The sequence below is a fragment of the Vombatus ursinus genome, unplaced genomic scaffold (assembly GCF_900497805.2).
Source record: "Vombatus ursinus unplaced genomic scaffold, bare-nosed wombat genome assembly UNPS02014158.1, whole genome shotgun sequence".
NCBI lineage: Eukaryota > Metazoa > Chordata > Mammalia > Diprotodontia > Vombatidae > Vombatus > Vombatus ursinus.
The window spans coordinates 157389-183231 of NW_020953936.1; the positions used below are offsets into that span (position 1 = coordinate 157389).

The 25843-nt window shown below is 40.8% G+C and overlaps 1 protein-coding gene across 1 annotated transcript in view; it reads right to left on the bottom strand.

The window, feature by feature from the left end:
- LOC114040847 (integrin alpha-X-like) overlaps positions 1-12310 on the bottom strand; it is a 38329-nt gene extending 26019 nt beyond the window's left edge. The window contains exons 1-6 of the mRNA XM_027859057.1: positions 12174-12310; positions 6810-6915; positions 6098-6201; positions 4735-4805; positions 4469-4583; positions 1393-1523 (exon numbers count right to left, since the gene is read on the bottom strand). Of these exons, the coding sequence (XP_027714858.1) occupies positions 1393-1523; positions 4469-4583; positions 4735-4805; positions 6098-6201; positions 6810-6915; positions 12174-12204 (558 nt within the window). The 5' untranslated portion in view covers positions 12205-12310. The remainder of the gene's footprint in view (positions 1-1392; positions 1524-4468; positions 4584-4734; positions 4806-6097; positions 6202-6809; positions 6916-12173) is intronic.
- Positions 12311-25843: the final 13533 nt, after the last annotated feature.

Consider the following 25843-nt stretch of genomic DNA (forward strand, 5'->3'; position numbering starts at 1 on the left):
CAGTCAACATTTATTAAACATCTACTACATGTCAGGCACTGTGCTAAACACTGGAGGTACAAAATGAGGTAAAAGACAGTCCCTGTCCTTACAATCTAATGGACAACATACCAACAAGCTATATATATGATAAGTAGAAAGTAATTAAAAAAAGAAAGGCACTAGAAGTAAGAGGTATTCGAAAGATTTCCAGTAGAAGATGGGATTTTAGCTGGGTCTTAAAGAAATCCAGGCAGGCAGTAGGCAGAGATGAGGAGTGGGAACATTCTAGGCATTCTGGAAATAGCCAGAGAAAATTCCTGGAGCTGGGAGATGGAGTGTCTTGTTCATGGAAGAAGGCCTTTGTCATTGGACACGTTCTATATGAATATGGTGGGAAGTAAGGTGTGAGAAGACTGGAAAGATAGGAGGGGATTAGGCTATATAGGGCTTTGAACCCCCCAAAAAGGATTTTGAATTTGATCCTGGAGGTAGCCACTGAAAGTTTATTGAGTAGGGGAATGACATAATGGGATCTGGGATTTAGAAAAATCACTTTGGTGGCTATCAATTCAGATAGAGGGATGGACTGAAGTGGGGAGATACTTCAGGCAAGCAGACTTTCCAGCAGGCTATTTGCAACAGTCCAGGCATGAGGTAATAAGGACCTGCACTAGAGTGGTAACAGTGTCAGAAGAGAGAAGTGGGTGTATTTGAGATATGTTGCAAAAGTGAAATCAATAGGCCTTGGCAACAGATTGGATGGGGTGGGGGTGGGGGGGAGCAGCACTAGATAGTGAGGAGTTGAAGATGACACCTAGGTTTCAAGCCTAAAGTACTGGGAAGATGGTGTTGCCCTCAAAGGTAATAGGGAAGGTATGGGGGTGGAGGGAACATTTAGGAGGATAGATAATTAGTTTGTGGTTTTGGATGTGTTGAGTTTAAGATGTCTACTGGACATCCAGTTTGAGATGTCTGAAAGGCAACCGGAGATGTGAAATTGGTGGTTGAAGAGAGTTTAGGGCAGGATAGGCTGCTTTGAGAATTATCAGCATGGAGACAATTGTAATTAAATCCTCGGGAGCTGTTGAGATCCCAAGCAGAGCTGTATAGAAGGAGAGGTGTACACCTATGTTTAGAGGGCATAATCTGAATGAGGATCTAGCAAAGAAGACTGACGAGTGGTCTGGTTGGTAGAAGGAGAGCCCCAAGACCAGGGATAAGGAGTGTGCATAGGTAAGATGTATGGAGTCGACAGTGATCACCTATATGATACCAACAACAGAACGGAAAGCTGAGAAGGAAGGTCTTCCTACATGTCTCGATACTTGCCTATCTAATGTGCTCCCTAGTTTGTGTCCCTGGGCTTCCCTGCACATAGCCAAACCCAGCCAATCTGTCCCAGCTGCTCACCTGTGTTGCAGGCTTATCAAACTGGCTCATCACAGCCTTCACAAAGTTTTTCATTTTCTTGAAGTCAGAGTCAGAAATGCTGCCAGAGCCATCAATCAGGAAAGCGATATCATTGCCTTGTTTGGGGCACTCTGGAAGAGAGAAGAATGGTAAGAAAGTATCAAATGAGATAACATTTTGTATCCCTTAACGCGCCAAATAAATATGTACTATCATTGCTATAGTCATCCTTATCATCATGCCCATTTCACTGGGGCTATTCACTTCCCAGCTAGGTGGCTCAGTGGATAGAGTGTTGGATCTGGAGTCAGGAAGACCTGAGTTCAAATTCAGCTTCAGACACTTACTAGCTGTGTGACCCTTGGCAGGTCACTTAACCTCTGTTTGCCTCTATTTCCTCAACTGCAAAATAGGGACCCTGGAGAAGGAAATGGCAAACCACTCCAGTATCTTTGTCAAAAATCCATAAAAAATGGGATCACAAAGAATAGGATACACTAAACAACTTAACAGCAATAACACTCACTTGCCCTCATTCTCACACTAGCACTACAATACATTCTCCAGGCCCCTGCAATTCCCAATCAGAAAAAAAAAATAGGATTGTAGATGGAAGGGGCCTTCAACTTCTACATTTTACAGATAAAGCAAAAATTCCTGAGAAAATCACTTATTCCATGATCTCATAGGTAGTATCAGAGCTATGATTTGAACCCAGGTCCTCTAACACCAAATCTAGCCCACTTTTCCATTTTAGTTCCCTCATTTCTCTTTTGGGGTTTCTTCCCCCTACCAACAGGTAGGTCATCTCTAAACACCCAGAATATGGCCCTATAACTTCCCCTTTCAATTTCAGGGCTCTTCCCACCCATCCAAATACAGGAACCTGCTCCATTCTCTGCTCCTTGCCCCTCGTCACTGCAGGGATCCTTCAATCCCTTCCAAAGCACAAGGGAAGCCCCCTCATCACAATGGGAGGGGTTCCTTCTCTTTCTTCAAGGGCCCACCATATATGAAACACTGTGCTACATAGGTTCTGGGTATAAAAACAAAGGGGAAACAGTCCTTTTCCACAAAGAACTTACATTCCCTGGGGGTACCAAGGGCCTCTTTGACCTTGGAAGGGATGATCTCTAAGTGGAAAATATTACAAATCATGAAATGTGCAGTGCATTCTCCGTAATCTGGCTGGGGCTCAGATAGTGGTGATGGGACCAAAGCTTGTCAGATACTCTGTATTGATTGATTCTTCCAAACTTGATTGGATACCTTTGTCTGGCTGCCTTAGTTAAATGTCAAACCCAAAAGTATCTTGTTCTTGTCAGTCCGTGACATGTATATTAAGCATGAGTGTCATGACCTATAGAATGATGGGATGGCCCCTAAGGTCCCTTCAAGCTTTAAATCTATGATCTGTTGCTCATGAAAGGCAGATGGAGGTCCACTTCCCAGCTATCCATCTGGATCAGCACATTGCTACTGCAACAGTTTGCCTCATTCTCTCCCCATCCCTATAGACACATATTCTCTAATCTTACTGCACACTTCACCAAGGAGATCAAATCAGTTAATATTTAAAGAAATTAATTCAGGTTATTCATCAGAAAATCAAATACCACTGCTTAAGTATTTTGACCACATAATGAGAAGATGGGACCCATTAGATGATGATGGAAAAGACTGAAGGCAAAAGGAGAAGGGGATGGCAGAGGATAAAATCGATAGATAGAGTCAGGGAAACAATGAACGTGAACTTGGACAGACTTGGAGAGATAGTGGAGGATAGAAGGGCCTGCCACATTATGGTCCATGGGATCTCAAAGAGTTGGACACAGACTGCACAACAATAACACCGTCCCTATCAGATGCTGCCCAGTCCATTCAAATTACAGAGCAATCTGGTGAAATTTAATCAAGCCTCAGGCAAGTAACTCCTACTCTCCTAGTATTTCCTCTCTATCTTCATAGAGTCCCATTCATCCAGAACTATGATCTTCATTAATCTATGTTACAGCCAAATTGGCCTTCTTGTTCCAACCTTGTTCTCAACCTTGTTCTGTCCTCTCCCTCTCCTCCAGGCAGGTAGGGTGGTACAGTGGATAGAATGCTCTGCCTGGAGACAGGAAGACCTGAATTCAAATACAGCCTCAGATAATTGCTAGCTATGTCCTGGGAAAGTCACTTAACCTCTGTTTGCCTCAGTTTCTTCTACTGTAATATTTGCAAAGCTCCTGGCACATAGTAGGTGCTTAATAAATGCTTATTCCCTCCCCCCCCTCTTCTTTCTGAAATTACCTTTCATTTACACTGTACATCTCTTGTATATATATTTCTTTGTAGGCTGTTCCTTCCATTAGAATGTGAGCTCATTTTTGCCTTTGTTTCCCCAATCTTTAGCACAAGATCTAACACATAATAATGGCTTAATAAATGCCTATTGATTCGCCAAACAAGACATTCCAACCTTCTTCTAGATGCCTTTGTAGAGTCTCTCTCTTATGCCTGGAATGTGCTTCTTTCTCATCTCTGCCTTGATCACCTCCATGTTGTTTTTTTTTTAATTTGTTTTTTGTTTTGTTGCTGAGGCAATTGGGGTTAAGTGACTCGCTCAGGGTCACACTAGTAAGTGTCAAGGGTCTGAGGCCAGATTTTAACTCAGGTCCTCCTAACTCCAAGGCCAGAGCTCTATCCCCTGAGCCACCTAGCTGCCCCCCCCATGGTTTCTTTTAAGGCTCAGCTCAGGTATCCCCTCCACCCTGAGGCTATCCTGATCACCTGGTTATTAATGACCTACCCCCCTCCCCTGAAGTTATGCAGTATTTTAACTTTGCCCATATTGACTATTTACTTTTCTGTACATGTTTCTCTCCAATAGAATCTAAGCCCCTTGAGGGTAAAGACTGCCTTGTTTTTTGTCATTTATCCTCAGCATGAAACGCAGAGCATAGGATACATAGTAGGAGCTTAATAAATGCTTGTTCTATGAATTGGTGATCTGAGTATTCTTCCCATCCCCCTCCTCGTCAGAAGCATCCCAGCTCATATCTTCTTACACAGTCTCCACCTAGTGACTTACGTTGGAGGGCTGGTGGGAACTTCTGACGTTGCTGCAGATTTGAACCCAACACAAAGCAGAAACCTTTCATGTAAGTGTTCACCCCGCAGGCTTGATGTACTGTAGGTCCACAGGCCTAAGTAGCCAAAAGAAGGGTTTGAGGGTCTGCTAGGTCCCAGGGGTTCCACCTGAGCTCTGTTTCCACATGCAGACATTGTGTCTCCCAGTCCCAACCTCTTCCTTCCCTCCAGGGCCCCATTACCCTCCTGTGACCCAGCCCAACTCACCAGAATCTGTGAAGGGTTTCTACCAGCTGTCAGAGAGAGACCCAGGGACATGTTCACTGCCTCTAGAGGGACTGGAGAGACACATGCATGCATAGTTATACATATATAGGGTACGTAGGGCTGAGAGGAGTCACCCCTTTGGACTTAGCACAGCCCTGTGGGGAGCTATGGTGGAGCATGCTTCAGCTTTAGGTCACGATAGTGTATAGTACAGGAGAAAGCATAATAGATTTGTAGTACAAAGGTTCAAGTCCCAGTTCTGCCACCTGTGTGACCTTGAACAAGTTATTTAATCCCTCTAGGTCTCAGTTTTCTCATCTGTAAAAGAAGAGGACTGGAGTAAAAGTCCTGTCTTCCTGAAACATGTACAGAGTCTGGGAAATCAAAGGAAAGACAATAAGCAGAACCAAGAGAATGCTGTATACAGTAACAGCAATATTGTTTCAAAACAATTTTGAGCGAATAAGCCATTTTGACTATTATAAATACCCAAATTAACTACAAAGGACCTATGAAGACGCTATCTGCATCTAGAGGAAGAACTGGTAAATAGAAGTATGTATAGAATGATTTTACACGTACAGTTATCTCTTCCATATTGTGACCTTCCCCATCACAGTTTTTATATATCATGGGTCAGCATAAGAAATTAAATGGGAATTTTAGGGAGTTTTGTGGAAGCCACAGATGACACACAAAGGCCAACAGATAACACAGAGCCTATGGCCAAATACTTAGCCCAAATTTTACAAGGTGAAAGGTACTGTGAGCTCCCCATAAAAGAAAAAGAGAAAAATTCAGGCTTCTTCTCTGATGCAAAGGGAGGGCAAAAAAAATTTACATGGATTTTCCAGAGTAAGGGGGAGTCATGCCCCTAACCCCAGTAATGTGGAAGGGATAACTGTATATACATATTTGTGTATAGCCGTCTGTAGGGCAGGAGTGGGGGGAAGGAAAAAAAAAGGGGAAAAAGAGAAATTTATATGATAACTATATTATATATTTAAAAGGAATAGCGAGTTGTACATTACAGATCTGCACTTTCATATGCAATCATCTTTATTATACTATATTATGAAAATGCCTATTTTATTCCATAAAATAAAAATAAAATAGAAAAAAACTTAAAGACAAAAGAAAGACACCTGGCGGGGGTGGGGGGAGAGGGGTTGGAGTAGGGGCAGTGTGCAGAGGCAGCAGGAGGCTGATGAATTAAGTTATGAAAAGCAGAAAACCTAAATTCCAGTAGGGACATCAAGTCTCTGAAACAAAGCAAAGGCTGGAGAACAGGATAGCTATGTAAAGAGTTAGGAGCAGAAAGCAGGATCCAGGGTGTGCTCCCAGGATAAGAGCCTTTACTTACTCTGCATGGGGATGGCCTCACAACTCCCAATGCCATATTCACAGTTGTAGAGTTGCCCTGTTTGGTTAGGAGATGTCCTCTCCAAGGGGGCTCCTACCACCAGGCTGTGGGAAGAAGTGGAAACTGAGTGCTTATCATGGGGGCAGAAGAGAGTCACAGAAGAACTCTCATTATTAGGATGAGCTAGAATAGACACCTTGGAGGAGAAAGCTGCATCACCCTGAGAGATGTGAATTACATCAAGAAAGAAAGTTTGCATACTTAAGAGGGGAGAATTACTAGGAACTCCTAATATCATTTTGAGACCGTTGCCAATTCCAGTATAGAGACAAGGCTGCTTGTGACTGTTTCCTACCTCCCAGAATAAAAGAATAGAAAGAAGAGAATACTGGGGAGGATGAAGGCACATGGAAGGGAAAAGGGAGGAATAAGTATATAGCACCTACTGTGTGCCAGGTACTTTATAATGATTATTTCATTTGGTCCTCAGAATAACCCTACAAGGTAGGTGTTATGATTTCTCACATTTTACAATTGAGGAAACTAAGGCAAACAGAAGGTAAGTGACTTGCCCAGGGTCACACATCTAGTAAATATCTGAGGCTGGCTTTGAACTGAAGTCTTCCTGATTCCAGGTGCAGCTCTCTATCCACTGGGCCACATAGTTGTTAGACTAAGCCACCTCCAGATTGTGTTGTACCCACACCCTTACCGGGAACCCTCATACAGGACCACAGTGCGCCCAAACTCAGCTCCATCTGACTGGAAAATTGTAGGATGGTCTGTGTCCAGGTTGAATCCATGAGAAGAGGCTAAAGCTGAAGGGAGGAGGGTAAAACAGTGAGTCAATAAACATGTGGCAGGCACTGTCCTAAATGCTGGGGATTCAAAGAAAGCCAGAAGATGAGTCTCTGCTCTCAAAGAGCTTAGTGTCTAATGAGAAAGACAACATGAAAATAGTTAGTTACAAACAGAAAGATTAGAAATAATCAACAGACAGGAGGTGCTAGAGTTAAGGGGGATTGGGAGAGACTTCCTACAGAAGCTGGGATTTTAGCTGGGACTTGAAGGAAGCCAGGAGGTGGAGAGAGGAAAGGAGAGCAAGCATGGGGGATAATAAGAGCAGCCAATGAAAATGCCCAGAGTGGGGAGATGAAGTCTCTTGTTGAGAGAACAGCCAGAGAGGAATTTATTTTCCTTACTCTTATTTGGTCAGTTACTTAATTCAATTCAACTCAACCCAATAAAAACTAAATATCCATTATGTGTGAGGCACTTTGCTAGGTTTCAAAGGTAAGACTCACTTCCTGAATTTGTGTAGCTTATGTAATTTACTTAGGAAGATGACTTGTCCAAAAATAACTATTGGATGGTACATTGTATAACTTGTGCTGTGATCTGCATTGGTGGAGGTAATTCCATGTTCATGAAATCTGAGATTCTCTTATCTGAGTACAATCTAGTATTATTCCACCTCTCCCTTTGCATTGCAACCCAAACCCTGTTCTTTGTCCACACCAGGACCTCAAATCCTTGGACTCCTCAGTCCTTTCCTAGGCCATCGCTCCAGCACTAGTTATACTCTTCCTCCTTCTCCAACTTGGCCCCTTTGTGAACCAGCTCAACCCTATACTGTCCTATTCTTGAGTCCCTTGCACCCTTATCATATCACTGATCTTGCTCTGCCAAGCCTCAGCTTTGCATCACTTCCACCATCTATCTGCCACTTTTGCTCACTAAAAGAAGCTGGAGAAAAATCACAAAACCATTCTGACTGTGTCCACTACAAATTTGTTACATAACCTCAACTAGGTCCTCCCCATGTCAGGGCAATCCTTTTTACCTCCCTAATTGAATCACTATCCCAATCACCATGGTGGCTTTTCTAAACCTTTTCATCCTTCCTCAAAGCTTCCATGGCTTCTCCTCCCCCAACCCTTTCAACTGATTACCTTGCCGCATGTTCAGCCCTTTGACTGAACCCAAACTTCACAGAACAAATCCCCTTCATAACAGGATTTGTTCTGCAAAACTTGGATTCAATCAAAAGGCCGAACCTAAGGACCTAGAAGGCCACATATGGCCTTGGGGCCACACGTTCTCCACCCCTACCCCAGGTCATGCCTGCTAATTGTGGATGTTCCATAGGGCTCTGTACTGGATTTTCTTCTCCCTCTATAAGAGATTTCACTTGGTGATCATATTAGCTCTTATGGATTCAATTATCACCTCTGTGCTGATGAGTCAAGTCTACTTATGCAGCCCTAACTTCTGAAAGGTCCTCCAGTCTTGAATCTCGCACTGTCTGTTAGACATTTAACCTGCATATCCCATAAACATTTTAATCTCATCATTCTTTCCCCCAAAACCCTCCCTTCTTCCTAACTTCCTTATTACTGTTGAGCATACCATCAACCTCCCATTCACTTAGACTTGCAACCTAGGTGTCATTTTCTACTTTTCTCTCTGTCTGTCTCTCTTTCTTACACAAACACTCACACATTCACACACATGCATGCACACACACATATACACACTGCATATCCAGTTTATTGCCAAGGCCAGTTGATATTACCTTTGTAACATCTCTTTTATTTGTTCTCTTCTCTCCTCTGACCCTGCCACTGGCCTGTATAGGTTCTTATTTCTTCATGCCTAGACTGTTGCAATTTCCTGGAGGCCACGGTTTCTGCTCACTCCAGTCACACCTCCTCCTAGCTGTTGAAGCCATCTTCCTCAAATGCAAGTCTGACCATGTCACACACACCCTTACCCACTCAATAAACTCCATTGGCTCCCTATCACCTACAGGACGAAATAGAAAATCCTGGGTAGTTTTCAAAGTCTTTTTATAACCTGAGCCCTCCCTTCATTGTTTCAGTCTCCTTATACCTTACACTCTCCCCGCCCCAACTCTGAAACCCAGTGATGCTGGTCTCCTGTTGTTCCTCAAACAAGATCCTCAGGGGGCATTTTCACTGGCTGTCCTCCATACCTGAATCCCCTTTCTCCTCCTCTCTACCTACTGGTTTCCTTCAAGTTCAAGCTAAGATCTCACCTTCTTCAGGAAGACTTTCCAATACTCTTTAATGCTAGTGTCTTTCCTTTGTTGATTATTTCCAATTTATCCTGTTTTTGTTGTTCATTCTTCGTTCTCAAAAAGGACCGATGACATCACGAGGGTGATGTCTTAACTTGTGCATGGATTGGATTTAAGTGAGGCAGAGCTACACGATGGCCTGAGAGTTATCCTTTTCATAGCTTAGTACATAGTTGTTTGCATCCTTTCTCCCCCTTTAGGCTGAGCTACTTGAGAGCAGGCACTATCTTGCCTTCCTTCACATTCTCACATCTTCTGACTGTAAAGTCAAGTGAACTATCCACTATGCCACCTAGCTGCCTCTGAAATAAAGTTATTTATATATAAAAGTACCATATTCACCTTAAGTTGGAATCACATTATGGAAAGCCTTGAATGTTAGTCTAGGGTGTGTAGATTTTATTCAGTAGGTGATAGGGGGCTACTGAAAGTTTTTGAGCAGGGTGGAAATACTAATGTTATTAGGAACACAAGTCTGGCACCAGTCTGTTGGGTTAATTAGAAAAGGGTCAGGGAGAATGGTTGGCAGGCTATAGTAATAGTCCAGGTAAGAGGTAATGAGACCTTGAACTATACTTGAACTATATTCCCACTACAGTGGGAGTAGAAAAGAGGAAAAAGAGGAAAAGGGAGGACAGACATTTCAAATGTAGAATCAGTAGGATTTGGCAACTAATTTTATGTAGGAGGAAGAATCAAAGATGCCTTTTTGATTTTGAGACAAGGTGACTGAGGAAGTGGTATTGCTACTAACAAAAATGAAGTGTTTAAGAGGAATAGGTTTGAGGAAAGGCAGTAAGGTATTGTGGGAACAACCAGATAAAGACGCAGTTGGAAATGCAGGTTTGAAGGTCAGAAGAGATTGGAGTTAGAGATACATCATTCACATGAGTGATCACTTAAATCATAGATGTGGAAGAGATTGCCAAGAATGAAGAGAGACAGAGAGATACATAGAAAGAGACAGAGATGGAGGGGAGAGAGAGACAGAGACAGAGAGAGACAGAGAGAGCAAAGTACAGAGTCTTGGGGAGTTGATGTAGTTAGTGAATGGGTGGATAAGTAGGAACCAAGAAAGGGGACCTGAAAGGTATAGACAGAGTCTGGTTTTTATTTCAGCAAGGGATAATCATCATAAGTCACCTTATTATTTATAGGAACTGGGTAGAACTGTAGATAATGAGCAGGACCTGGAGTCAGGAAGTTGTTGTTTCATTGTTTTTCAGTCATGCCCAACTCTTAATAACCCCATTTGGGGTTTTCTTGGCAGAGACACTGCAGTTGTTTGCCATTTCCTTCTTCAGCTCATTTTACAGATGAAGAATCTGAGGCAGACAGGGTTAAATGACTTACCCAGGGTCACATAGCTAGTAAGTGTCTGAGGCTAGATTTGAACTCGTGAAGATGGCTCTTCCTGACTCCAGGCATGGCACTTTATCCACTGTGCCACTCAGCTGCCCCATTGAGATCAGAAAGACCCAAACTCAAATCCTATCTCTCACACTAGCTGTGTGAATGAGGGTAAGTCACTTGACTTTTGTTAGCCTCAGTTTTTTTCACTTGTAAAAGGAAGATAATAATAGTACCTCCCTCCTAGGATCATTATCAGGATCAAAACGGAATAGAAAATATTTGCAAGGAGTTTTGTAAACCTTAAAGCTATATAAATACTAGCTATATTATGTCACAAAATATCCCATTTTATTTCCTCATCCTTGGTCTCTAAGACAAATAAATTGACTGGAAGTATATGTGGAAACTGTCTCAGGAAATGAATTGAACACTTTTCTATAGCCTTTACAAAGTGTATCTACATCATCTATTTTGAAACTCACAACAGCCCTGTGAGGTAGGTACTGTAAGCACCATTAATGCTTTAAAATTTTTCAAACCAAATCCATTGTTGGAAAAGAGCTGGAGAGAACAATGGAGAGTTCAGTGTCTCTGAAGCCAAAGAAAGTATCTAGGAGGAGGGGCTGGTCAACTAATTATGTCAAATGATGCTGAGGGGTGGAGAATGAGAACTGAGAATCGCTATTGATGCCACTGATGATTATATTACTGAAGACCAAGAAAACTGATTTAATCAAATAATTGGGAGAAAAGCAAATGAAAAGAAAGCGGGGACAGAGGAGGAAGTGAGAACTGCAGATGTAATCCAGTAGTGTGAAGAAAGTAAAATTAAAAGAAGTTAGAGTGGAGTGGGTGAAGTATAGTTAGTGAATGTAGACAAGGAGTTTGGTTATGGTGGGAAAGGGCCTACATGAAATGATGACACAAAGGGGCAACAGATTGGAGTGAAGGTGGCTCTTTTTCTTGTTTTTGTTTTTTTTTGGGGAATGAAGGGAAATGTGTATAATTTTGGGTAGAAGGGAAGGAACAAGTAAAGAAGGGAGGGAAGAAGCAAGAAAGCTTGGGTCTTGTCCCTTCCCTTCAGTCCTGACTCCCTGAGGTACTCTCCCATTCTCAAAAGTCCCTTCGTCCCTTCTCACTGCTTTCCACGTGTCCCAGTCTTTCATTATAGCCCATCCATTTTCCCAGAGAATAAGTTATTACATTGATGTTTGGTTGATTTGACACCTTAATTCTTCTTTCCATTGATTTTACTCCTTCCCCTCACTCGCTTTTAATTCTTTCCAACAAATTGTAAGACAAGAGGGTAGCAACACGGGATCATAATAGGACACTTCAAAGAAAAGTTTGATTCTGGAAATGAGAATTTTGAATCAAGGCAGCTCAATTCTGTTTACTTTAGGCTTCTCTGATATGTGTCCACACAGGAAACATTTCTCCTTGTACTTTCTTGAACAGCCCCAAATCTGAGCATCAATGACCACAATTCATACTTTATGCAATGTAGGAACCAGATCTCCAGAATCTCACTCTTAGAGTTGGTAATTGACTAACTCTTCTCAACCCTCCCTCCCTTTGAGCTAAGTCTGTATCAAGTTACCCACAAAGTTAAGGGTTCCTCACCCATTAGCAGGACAACTGCAGCAGAATCCATGGCTGTAAGGTTTATGGGAGTTGTATGTCTCCAGTCTTCATCCAAGTCCCAGGGTAGCAGCTGATACAAAGACCAGTGGACACAGTAATAGAGGAAGAGAACTGTTCTGTAGACCAAATAGCCAGGAAGGGAAGTCTCTTAATGACTCAGAGGTGGAGGCGGAGAAGGGATGCCAAAAATAGATTAGTTAAGAGGCTGAGTGAACTTCCAAATCAATTACTTATCTTCAAAGAAGATGTTTCTGACTTAGATCTTCTCTTAGTGGGTGTGACTGATGAGATTTAAATGAAGCCAGAAGATCCTTCCTCAGGCAAAAACAAAGGTGGTTTTTAGGCTTTTGGTATTCAATTATAGCTGATATTTGGGGCCACTAGGTGGCATAGAGGGGAAGTTAGCCCACAGTGGTGGGCTTGAATGAGTTCAAATCTAGCCTCCAACATTAGCTGTGTGACCCTAGATAAGTCACCTAACTGTATTTGCCTCAGTCATCCTACTGTTCGAAATCCCATTTTGGGGTTTTCTTAGCAAAGATACTGGAATGGTTTGCCATTTCCTTCTCCAGCTCATTTTTACAGGTGAGGAACTGAGGCAAATAGGATTAGGTGACTTGCTCAGGATCACACAGCTAGTAAGTGTCTGAGGCTAGATTTCAACTCATGAAGATGAACCTTCCTGATTCCGAGTCCAGTGCTCTATCCACTGCTTCACCTAGCTGCCTTAGCTGATATTATCAATCATAATAAATAGGAAAAAGTTGGTAGGGAATTCCAGAAAAACCAAACCAAATAAAACATCATTTTATGGATTCTGTCCAGGAAATGGAATGTAAATAAACAAGATATGCTCAGTCAAATTGAACTCTGGGAAGTATTTGAAGGTCCTATGTTGTCTCCTTTTTCCTACTTCCAAGCATGAGTCATTTTAAAAGTATATCTTCCTTTCTACTCCTAAAGAGTAAATCACAAGGCTACTTCTCTTTTCTCCTTTCTCTGTTTTCTCCCTCTTTCCATCCAGAGCTTAGGTTTTCTGAGCTTCAGGCCTATTATTCTCCTCCATTAGACACCCTTCAATTCCCAGAACTCTGAAGCATCATCATTTTGGGGTTCTTATTTGAGTCCTGATCTCTCACCCGCAGGTGTTCTTTTCTTTGAGGCAAATAAAGTCTACAAGCATTTGTTAAGCACCTCTGGGCATACAAAGATATGCAAAAATAGTCATTTCCTGCCCTCAAGGAACTTACAGACTAATGGGGGAGACAACATTTATGGATGTATAAACATGTACACATACAGGATAAATTGGAAAGGCACTGTGCAGAAAATAGTTTTTTAGCTCAGATTTGGAAGAAGCCAGGAGGTGTGGAGACAAGGAGGGAGAGAATTCCAGGCATGGGGGAACAGCCAGCAAAAATGAATGGGGTGAGATGGAATGTCTTGCTCTAAGAACAAGAACACGGAAGCAAGTGTTATTTAGAGTAAGCCAAGGGAAGTAAGATGTAAGAAGACTGGAAAGGCAGGGGTGGGAAGGGTCATTAAGAAGGACTCCTAGGGGGCAGCTAGGTGGTGCAGTGGATAGAGCATGGGCCCTGGAGTCAGGAGGACCTGAGTTCAAATCCAGCTTCAGACACATAATACTCACTAGCTGTGTGACCCTGGGCAAGTCACTTAAACCCAATTGCCTCCCCGAAAAAAGAAAAAGGACTCCTAGAACTGAAATATAGTATACTACTCCTCAACCTCAGAATTACTCCTCTATTTTAACTAGACTTCTTCCTCACCCCAAACTTTTAAAAACAGTTCTACACATTCATTCATTCATTCATCACATATTTATATCAAAACACCTTATGAGTGTGACCCTACTCCCTATTTAGAACCTAGAGGACTGGTTCCTAGTGTCAAACCCCAGAGTCTGTTCTAAGAAAGAGACAAATGAAATTAGGGTGTGTGTGTCCATGTTTCAATTTCTCTCAGGCTGGATTGACATGCATTGCATGGGAATTACAGTCCAGAACTAGGCCCTCCTAAGGGAACCAGTACAGAACTGGCTCCATTTGGGATTTGGGGGTACAGGGTTATATGCCCTTTGAAGAGTAAGTATTTCCAAGGGGTGCCAATCAACTCTGATGGGTCAATACATTGGGAGGTGGGCTATATTAAAATTAGGTCTTGAGTACATGACTTAGGTAACTTAATCTTAATCAGTAGGGGCTGATATCATCCTGCCATCCAGACCAGGAAATACCACCCCTAGTCTTGGGCTATCTAGGCAGAAGAAACTGTCTCCACCCAAACCTGAGCATATTAAATCAATTCAGGCCTGGGTGGGAGTTTGACCAAGATAAGACTCAATGTAATCTTATTATCAGTAATGTCTTTCTAAAGAACTTTTCAGAAGGAGGCTGGCTGTGGGGAAGCTCTGAGAATCATTTTTCACACTAGGTACTGATATTCTTTGAAGAAATGTTAAGATAATTTTAATAGAAAAATGCACAGCTGCCTATTTTCCCTCCAAGCTTTGGAGGGTTCAGAACTCATCTAGGAAATCCAGAAGTGTTAGGGTGAGAGTGGAGAGAAGAGCAAAAGGGGCAAAGGAGGTGTCCATTCATTTAGCAAACATTTAAAAATATATAAGGCCTTGTGTTAGATAGCCACTAGGAAGCATATAAAGCTGAACTCCCGGTCTAGTTGAATAGAATTGTCCCCAAGGCAAACCACTGGTCTGCAAATGCACTCCTGTATCTGCACTTAGATAATATTAAATTTTTTAATCAGTAGGGGTGTTTCACAGGTAAACACACAAGTAACACCATTTGTTGGGCAGGAGAACCCAGGAGGGCTCCTAACACTAGCAGGTGTTCTAGCACTTTTGCTCCAGTCAGACAGGAAGTCAGGTTCAGAGGGGTCAAATGAGCTTCTTTTATTCTAGTCTAGTCTTCTCATAGGAAGTTGCTGATAATGGGAACACCAGCTCCTACAACATTCCTAATCACACTTCTTGCAGGCGTGGGTGAGAATAGGAATATAACTCCTCATCCCCTAAACTTCACTGGGTGCCGGTTGAGGCAAACACACAGATTCCCCCTCCTAAGCCTTTATAGAGGCCAATCGAAGCACGAACAGCATTCCAGCTTGTGCATTCACCCCTAAGGGAGTCCCCACTCACTGACCAGTGTCCACTTGCTTTATAGGGTAACAGATAAAGAAGGCATCTTGACAACATTAAGCTCACAGATTAACTTTAGCACTATCGTCATGACCTAAAACAGCACAAGCGTACATCATGTCATCCCTACATCTCGCTGCGCAAACTTGGTGGAGAAGTTTTCAACAATAATTTGTGGGAATTATTATCTATTTTGGCCATGGATTCTGGAACTATTATCTAAAAAGGAATAACAGAATCCTTCTTACACACACTAAAATTCACCTTACTTACAAGGGGCTTCACTTTTTGTGATCACAAAGAATTAGAAACAAAGCAGAAGCCTATTCATTGGGGAACAGCAAAGCAAAATGTAGTACATAGTACAAGAATGTAATGGAATACTACTGAGCTACAAGAAATGACAAATAGGACAAGTACAGAAATATCTACACGAATGAATGCAAAATGAAGCAGAGCAACATTATAATATAATATAGTATAGCATAGCATAGCACAATATAGTATAGTACATACACAGTATAGTATAATATAATACAATATTCTATTCTATTATGATGCAATTTAATATTTCATACTATATAGCATTTTGAGGTTTGCAAAGTGCTTTCTTCTTAACAACCCTATAAGATAGTAGTTGGAGGTATTATTAATACTCATATTTCAGATGAGGAAACTCAGGCTCTGAGATGTTAAATAATCTGCCTATGATTACAAAACTAAGTAAATGATCCAGACATAGGTCTCAGCTATGACATGACTGATAACAACACATTTATATAAGCCTTTAATATTTATCAGCACATTTCTCTCACAATGACTCCATGAAGTTAGATGAAAGGAATGGGATTAAATGTTTTGAACTTTAGGCATGACTTGCATACTGAATTGAACTGTTCTGATATTTAAGGGATGGAGAATTTTGTTTATATTTCTTATTTTTGCCCCTTGTCCAGAAGTAAAGATAGATGTATTCTATTAGTGAAAGGATTATGGAATTCTAACACCTCATACCTGCCAGAATATCAGGTCAATGAATTCCTGATTGGCTAAAAGTAGACGTAGAATGTAAAAAAATGATCAATAGTTTGGCTCAGAGAGTCTAGGTAGATTTTGATAGGTATGTACTCTGAAGAGAATGCTTTTGGTCCCATGAAGGGAATTAGTGGTGACAATGATAATAATAATTAATAAGAACGATAATAACTAGCATTTATACAGTGCTTTTAGATTGAAAAAACACTTTGCAAGTATCTCATTTTATCCTCATAACAACCCTGGGAGTCAGGTGCTATTATTATCCCCATTTATTACAGATGAGGAAACTGAGATAGACAGGGATTAAATGACTCACTCAGGGTTACACTATGGGCCAAGGGGGAATCAGAATGGTTAGGTTAGGCCTGGGAAAAGGGTTTTTGTTTTGTTTTGTTTTTTGTGTGGGTTAATTTAGGAAGTTGAAAATCTTCTAGTTGGCTAAGTAGATTCCTTCTATATGCATACTTGCTTACCTTACTCTATTATTCCAGAATTTGTATATTTGCTTTCATTATTCAAAATAAGCAAGAGAAAATATATTGGGGTTTTCTAAGGTATATGGAGAAATGGAGCGGGGGAAGGAAAGAAGGAAATGGGTGCTAAGAAGTGGAACCCAAAGATATTAATAGTAGCAAAGGACAAATAACAACAGCAACAATAATGGGTAAAATGGGTACAGCCCTGGGGTTTAGGTCTCACTGGCATGTACTCAGCTTTTTGGGAAACTGACTAAGAAGCCACTGGAGTATAATTTGGCTTTAGTCCCAAGTGTTACCGTGCCTAATTCCTCCCCCTACTCAAAGGACTTGAGCTAATTACTTTAACATTGTATTACACTTAAATTGTTCTCTGAAGAGGACCATGACATCAGGAAGGTGATGCCATGACTTTCAAGTGAATTGGATTTAAGTGAGGGAAGGCTGTGCAAAGTCACCAGCCTCACTTTCTCCTCCTGAGCCATCTGGGTCCAGTGGCCAGATATAGAGCAGGATGACTGGAAATGGCCCCACATCCATTATAATAAGTTTTGCAAATATATTATCTCCATTTTTTAAAAAATAGATGAGGACATGCATATTCAGAGAGGTTGATTCTGGTCATACAGTTAGTCAATGTTGATCTGGGACAAAATTCCAGATCTAACTCCAAAGTTCAGTACTCTTACCACTCTGTCCCACACAACTCTGCTCTTCCATCCTCCATGAGCAAAACAAACACACAAATAAACCAAAAACATTCCCCCCCTCCAAAAAACCCAGCAAATACTTACGTATTTTCATTACAGGAAGCAATTCCCTCATGAATTCAGGGCCAACATTTACATATGTTGTGGAGAATATCAAAGAATATCAAAACGGACCTTCTATGAGGTCATGGAAATAGTATCTTTGTGTAGATCTCTTTGCTGTAATAGATGTTTTCTGTCTTAATCAACAAGAGTGAATGTAAGTGACTTGAGAGAAAGGACTGTCCAAAGTCCTGTGCTCAGTGGCCACTGGGGAGACATGTAAACTTTTGAATGTTGTAGGTTGGTGTCAAGTGGGGTGTGTGTGTTAGAAACAGTTGTTTCCTGTTTTACTGTACTACATTTCAGCTAGAACTAGGGATGGGCTTTTTCTAAGTGAGCTGTCAGCACAGTGTCAGTCCCCAGAGATTATTATTTTTCTTAATAGAGAGGGAAGCAGGTGTTCACTGAACCCTCCGTACTGGAGGATACTCATTGAACTCTGTGGAAGAGGTACACATTTGCCCTGGGGCGAGTTTGTGTGCATCTCTTGGATTTTGTCTAACTATGTGCTTGGGTTGTAGGTGTGCCAGTTGGGCTTTATGTCTGTGTATTCTCAGCCTTTGTGTCCCTGAGCAATGTGGGAATTCCTGTCAGGGAGCCAGCCGTTCATACAATCAGACTATAAACACTATTTTTCTGGATACTTGTCCGAAGAGCAAAGGCCCAATAAATTAATATCAATCCATCATCAAACATTTACTAAGCATTAAATTGTAAACTACTTGAGAGCAGCGACTATCTTTGCTTTTATTTGTATTTTTATCCCCAGTACAAATGCATGACACTTAATAGCTATTTCATAAATGTTTATTGATTGACTGATGATTTTTCAGGCACCCAGGTCCAGACCCGGGAGACACAAAAACAAAGGATGAAACAATCCTTACCCTAGGGAAGTTTACTTTCTAAGGGGAAGACAACGGACACTTCTAGTAGTTCCCTCCAGCCCTGCCCTTGGGGAAAGTTCCTAGTTTCATTTGGTTTTGCAAATAAACTACTCAAGCTTTAGATCCTTTACTGTGATTAAATTTTACAAAAAAAAAAAAAAAAAAAGGGTTTCACCCTTAACACCTCACAACATCCTCTACTTAAACTCTACTTAAAGAATGTGTATTGTGGGGGCAGCTAGGTGACACAGTGGATAGAGCACTGGCCTTGAAGTCAGGAGGACCTGAGTTCAGATCCGGCCTCAGAACCCCAGTTGCCTCACCCCCCCCCCCAAAAAAAGAATGTGTATTGTGAATTTGCCTATGGAGGTGGGAAAGGGAGGGAGGGTGGCAGGAAAGAGACCACTTGGAACCTGCGTCCTGTTCAAGGACACAGTGGAGACCAGGGACAGAGAAGGGAGAGCAAGAGAGGGAACTCACAGGGATGAGGCCCACCACTGGGGAGCCTGGAAAGAACCTAGAGCAGACCTCCACAATTTGGCAGCAGGGTAGGGGCCAGAATTAAAATAGGCTAAACCTCTTCAGGCTGCAAACAGGTTAGACTAGAGACAGACTGATGATGGTTGATGACCTGGGTCACATGACAAACAGGAGCAAGGGCTCAGTGGCAACCCTACATTTTTCTTGGACCACCCAAAATTTTTTGGCGAGCCTGTGGGCCGTGTGATATGCGGGTCTGATCTAGAAGAAGTAGGGGCAGGGGGCAGACACATTGGGGCAGGACACAGACACAGACACAGGCAGGAGGAAGCCAGGGACAGACATGGTACTCCAGCAAAGATGGAGGGAAGACAGACGAGCAAGGCCTTGTGGACAGGTGGAGGGGGCAAGGGTATCCTCTTTCCGAGTCGGTGGTCTCAAGCCAAGCCCCCTGATCCTGCTGTGGAGATCTCTCTCTGTAGGTCACTTGGAAGGTTTTTTTTTGGTTTATGGGCCGGGGCGGGGGGGGGGGGGGGGAGGTGGAAAGCTGGGGAGTGCGGAGAGGAAGGGCAGGAGCAGGGGAAAAGAGAGCACAGTACTAACAATAAAGTTAACATAAGTGGCTTTTTTTTTAATGCAGATTTCTTTCAGACTCGTTTATGTAAAATCAAAGTTGCATAATGTGAAATTATAAAAAGCAGGAACTGTCTTTATATATTATATCATCTCAGCTAAATGTAAACTCTTTGAGTACAGGGAATGGTTCTTTTCTGTCTTTGTATTTCTATTGCCAAGAAGGGTGCCTCATATTTTTTTTGATTAAATTTTTATTGATTATCTTTTGTTTTCTTAATCAGAATTTATCCTAGTATCCTTCCCTATCCCCAGAGAACCATTCTATATAATTAATCATATTTTTAAGGAAAAAAAAAAGAGGAAGAAGACACAAACCAATCAGCAAAACTAATTGATGCATCTCAAAAGTCTGAAAATGTAGGAAATATGCCACAGCTGTGGACATCTCACTTCTGTAAAGGAGTGAGGTGGAGGGTGTCTTCTCATAGTTCTTTTTTGTTTGTTTGTTTTGGAACCATACTTGTTCTTTGCAACTTTGCAACATTCACTTTTGATTGTTTTGTGGTTGTTCTTTCCATTTACATTGTTTTAGTCATGGTGTATATTGTTTCCTTGGCTTTGATTACTTTACTTTTTATCAGATGGTGTGAATTTTTCTATGCTTCTCTGTAGTTTCAGCACAGTAACATTTCATTACATTTTTGTATCACAATTGTTTTAGCTATGACTACCAATGTAGTCCCTCACATAGTTTGTTAATATTTTGTTGTTTTTTTGTAATTACATCTAAAACAAAATTTTAACATTCTTTTTTTTTTTAAATTGAGCTCCAAAATCTCTCCCTCTTGCCTTCCCCTCCCTCCATCATTGAGAAAACAAACAGGTTATACATGTGCAGTCATGCAAAACATTTCTAGATTAGTCATGCTGTGGGAAAAAAAATACAGACCAAAAACAAACAAAAAAACAAAGAAAAATAAAGAAAGTTTTTTTTAAAAAGCATGCTTTGATCTGCCTTCAGACTCCATCGTTTCTTTCTCTGGAGGAGGATAGCATTTTTCATCAGAAGTCCTTTAGAACTGTCTTGAATAATTGTATTGCTGTACACTGTTCTTGTTCTGTTCACTTCATTTTGCATCAGTTCATGTAAATTTCTTACCTTTTTCTCAAATTATTCTGCTTATCATTTTTTATAGCACAATAGTATTCCATGATAGTCATATACCACAACTTGTTCAACTGTTCCCAATTGATAAGAATCCCCTCAACTTCCAATTCTTTGCAACAACAAAAAAGAGCTGCTATAAATATTTTGTAGGTTCTTTTCCTTTTTTAAAAAAACCTTTTTGGGTGGTATTGCTGGGTCAAAGGGTATGCATGGTTTTATAGCTCTTTTGGCATAGCTCCAAATTGCTCTCTAGAATGGTTGAATCAGTTCACAACTCCACCAACATTGCTTTAATGTCCAGTTTTCCCACATCCCGTCCAACATTTGTCATTTTCCTTTTCTTTCATATTAGCTAATAGGTGCGGGGTAGTACCTCAGAGTTGTTTAAATTTGTATTTCTCTAATCAATAGCAATTTGGAATGTTTTTCATATTATAAATAGCTTTATTATTATAAAATATATAATATTATATATAATAAAATATATTAATATTATGACTTATAAAACACATTAAATTATAAAATATATTAATATTATAAATAGCTTCATCTGAAAACTGTTCATATCCTTTGACTGTTTATCAATTAGAGAATGATGTATATTCTTATGAAATTAACTTAGTTCTCTATATAGCTGAGAAATGAGGTCTTTATCAGAGAAACTTGTTGTAACATTTTTCACAGCTATGATTACTGTGTATTTTCCTCCATCCTACTTTTCTTCTGTTTATCCTTCTCTCTCTTTCCTTTCTCTCTATCTCTCCTCAAAAGTGTTTTGCTTCTGACCACTACCTCCTCCAATCTGCCGTTCCTTCTATCAGCTTCCCCACTCTCTTACCTCTTTCCCCTCCTACTTTACTATAAGGTAAGATAGACTTTTATACACAACTGAGCATGTAAGTTATTCCCTCTTTGAACCAATTCTAAGAATGAGTCCACCACCCCCATGTTCACCTCCACTGTAAAAGCTCTTTTGCAGCTCTTTCATGAGATATAATTTACCCCATTCTACCTCTCCCTTCCCCCTTTGCCCAGTGCCTTCCTTTTTCTCACCTTTAATTTAATTTTTTTTTAGATATCATTCCATCATAGTCAACTCATATTCATGCCCTCTATCTATGTCTACTCCTAACTGCCCTAATAATGATAAAGTTTTTAGGAGTTATATATACTATCTTCCCATGTAGGAATGTGAACAGTTTGACCTTTAGGGTTTCTCTTTACTGTTTACCTTTTCATGCTTCTCTTGAGTCTTGTATTTGAGAATAAACTTTTCCATTCAGCTCTGGTCTTTTTATCAGGAATATTTGGAAGTCTTCTATTTCATTAAATGTCTATTTTCCCCCATAAAATATTATACTCAGTTTTACTGGGTAGGTGGTTCTTGGTTGTAATTCTAGCTTCTCTCTCCTCTGGAATATCACATTCTAAGCTCTCCAAACTTTTCATGTAGAAGGTGCTAAATCTTGTGTTATCTTGACTGTGGCTCTACAATATTTGTATTGTTTCTTTCTGGCTGCTTGCAACATTTCTTCCTTGACCTGGGAGCTCAGGAATTTGGCTATAATTTCCTGGGAGTTTTCATTTTGGAGTCTCTTTTAGGAGATGATTGGTGGATTCTTTCAATTTCTCTTTTCCCCTCTGGTTCTAGGATATCAAGGCAGTTTTCCTTGATGATTTCATGAAAGATGATGGCTAGGGTCTTTTTTTGATCATGGCTTTCAGGTAGTCCAATTGATAGAGTCTAGCCACTGCCCCTACCCCTAATATCTCAACTTCTTCATATACCATACTGCCTCACTAGAATTGCAGGTGCATCAACCACGTCCATCTAGTTTTAGACAGGACCACAATAGCTAGCCCATCAGTCTAGCCCCAGACAGGACCACAATAGCCAGCCAATCAGAAAACAGTACTAATAGGACATTGAACAGGATGTTTAACCACTAAATTACAGCCCACATGGATGCCTGAGCAGTAATAGCAATGAACTGTCCCAAGGTGAACTTATAACACAGAGAGGCTTATTATAATATAATTACCATACATAAATACCCCTCCCACTGGGCTTTTCTATATGTATTCTGGGTAACTACATGTGCAACTCCACCAAGGCTAGGGCCCCTCCCATATCAATAACCCCCTCCTATATTTTAATATTCATATATTCTGTAATGTTGTAATCTTTTGTTCTTGTCTTGCTTTGCTAGCAGCAGGTACCTTCTTGGAGCCTACCCTGTTTTCTGAGAGGCATAATTCTCAATAAAAGCCTTTGATTGGGTTGGAGATGGTCTGAGTCTGTGAATTCTTTCAAGATGACTTCACAACACACCTTGAACCTCAGCACAATAATTCTTAAATTATCTCTCCTGGATCTATTTTCCAGGTTAGTCATTTTTCCAATGAGAGATTTCACATTTCCTTCTATTTTTTCATTCTTTTGATTTGGTTTTACTGTTTCTTGATGTCTCATGGAATCATTAGGTTCAACTTTCCCAATTCTAATTTTTAAGGAATAATTTTCTTCAGTGAGCTTTCATTCCTCCTTCTCTATTTGACCAATTCTACTTTTTAAGATGTTCTTTTCTCCAGTGAATTTTTACACATTTTTTTCCACTTGGCCAATTCTGATTTTCCAAGCATTCTCCTCTTCAGTGAACTTTTGTGCCTCTTTTACCATTTGGCCTATTATTTTTTTAAGGTGTTATTTTTCTTCCATATTTTTTGTGCCTTCTTTACTGAGATGTTAACTCTTTTTTTCATGATTTTCTTGTATCACTGTTGTTTCTTTTCCCAATTTTTCTTCTGCATCTCTTATTTGATTTTTACAATCCTTTTTGAGCTTTTCTAGGAATTCTTTTTGGGCCTGAGACTAATTTACATTTTTCTTTGAGGCTTTGGATACAGCTGTTTTAACTTTGTTGTCTTTTTCTGGGTTTGTGTTTTGATCTTCCCTGTCACTATAGTAACTTTCTGTTGTCAGGTTTTTTTGTTGTTGTTTGCTCATTTTCCTATCCTATTTCTTGACCTGTAACTATGTTAAAGTTAGGCACTTCTCCTGGGGTGGAGGGAGCCCTGTACAAAGTTTTAGGGTTTTTTTGTGCAGCTGTTTCCAGAGCTAGTTCAGGGAGTCTGTAAATTTTCACTTCTTCCAAGTGACATAATCTAAGGAGAAATGTGGTCACTGTTCTGGCCTGTGCTCTTGTCTGTGAGTGACCACAAGCACTCTTTTCTGCCCTGGAGTTGTGACCAGGTCCCCACTTCCCTGTAGTTGGAAGCTCTAGTGTGCTAGTGCTCCTCCTCACCCTGGGACTGCAACCCAGATCCACATATGGGCAATGCAATAGAGTCGTGCACCTAATGCACCTAGTGCCAGCAAAGCAACTCCTATAATCTCCTTTTGACCAGTTGTCTGACCCCCTTACTGTCTGTGGACTGAGAGCTCTGGAAATTGCAGATTCAATTGCCTCCAGAGCCTGCAATGGACAGCATTCTACTCTCACCCAAGTGAGACAGACCTTTCCTTCTGACCTCCTAAATAGTTGAGAGGCAGAAAACTGTTTTGCTCTGTCCTTTTGCTGGTTCTGCCATTTCAGAATTTGTTTTGAGGTGTTATTTTAAGTTTGTTTGGAGGGGAATTTAGGAGAGTTCAGGCAAATCCCTGCCTTTACTCTGCCATCTTGGCTCCACCTCCTCAGTGCCTCACATGTTGATGAATGCTTATTGAACTGAATTCAGTCAACAACTATTGATCTATATGCCTACTTTTTCATCTCTGTAAATATTTGAGAATGATCTCTATATACAATGGTATGCTTGATGAAAACCTAAGAAAAGAAAAGGCAAATAACTTTCTATATGAGACCAAATCTTCTGAGTCATACAGTTGATTGGGAGGTATAGAGAAAATGAGATCACATGATGTTTACTGTTTGTTGGTCTAAATAAAAAAAATTATTTATCTTAATATAGCAAAAATATGTCGTCTCTCCCCTAGCCATTTATCTCTCCCACGTATATGGAAAGATCATGCTAGATCCTACATTGTCTCTTCTGAGCCTTACAACAATTCTGTGAGGCAAGTATTACAGTCATAAGAAGGTGGTGGTGATAAGGGCCTTGCTCCAGGCCACACAATTTAAAAAATATTCCTCCTCCCAGGTTTACCCCCAAGGCAGTATTCCACATAAGCTCCTCTTCTGCCCCCACACCCAGGGACCTTGGTTCAGTTTTTTCCCTACTTCCTTCCACTCCCAGCAGCTTCTGGTCATTTTGCAATTTAAAAAGCTTGAGGTGTTCCAGACAATTTTCCTCCCACATTAGTAGCACCCCAGGTAAGCTCCTCTCTTGCCCAGTTCTTCCTGATGAACATAGCTTTTTCTCTGGCAGTTGCACTCCTTAAGCTCTTAACAAATAAAGGGGGCTATTTGAAAGCAAAATAAAAGCAATGGAGGGAACAGATCAAGACAGAGGAATATGAAGGCAATCCTCATGCTAGAAAGAGAAATTAAAGAACATTGCCCAGGGGAAAGATATATGTCAGTAATGAGTAACAGAAACCTTGAAATATTTCTTGTCTGAGTGAGAAAAATGGACACAATAAGAGACCCTCTTCTCTGAACAAGTATTATGTTGCTTGCTAGAAGGGATATGTAGATCCATGGGGGGAACTAAAAACCAAGTTGGTATGGGATGACATAGAACCAGTGATGGCCTTAGGAGCAGTGAGAGATCATGGTAAGGTCAAGGGATAGGACTGGGCTCATGATTCAGGATTTAGAAGAAATATGATGTTTGTCTAAGAGCAAAATTTAGTTGAAAAAGATTTTGTCAAAACCCAAACCAAAAATATTATTAATATACAAGGGGAAAGTAAAATAGGGTAACACCTATAAATATAATAACAGAAATCAGAGTAACCAAATCACAGTAAAAGAAAACTTGGAAAATGTTGCCACAAAGGAATGTTACTCAACTGGTGAGGTTTAGGGGGAAAGGATTGATTCTGAACAACTTAACTGGGGAAAGGGGTGAAGG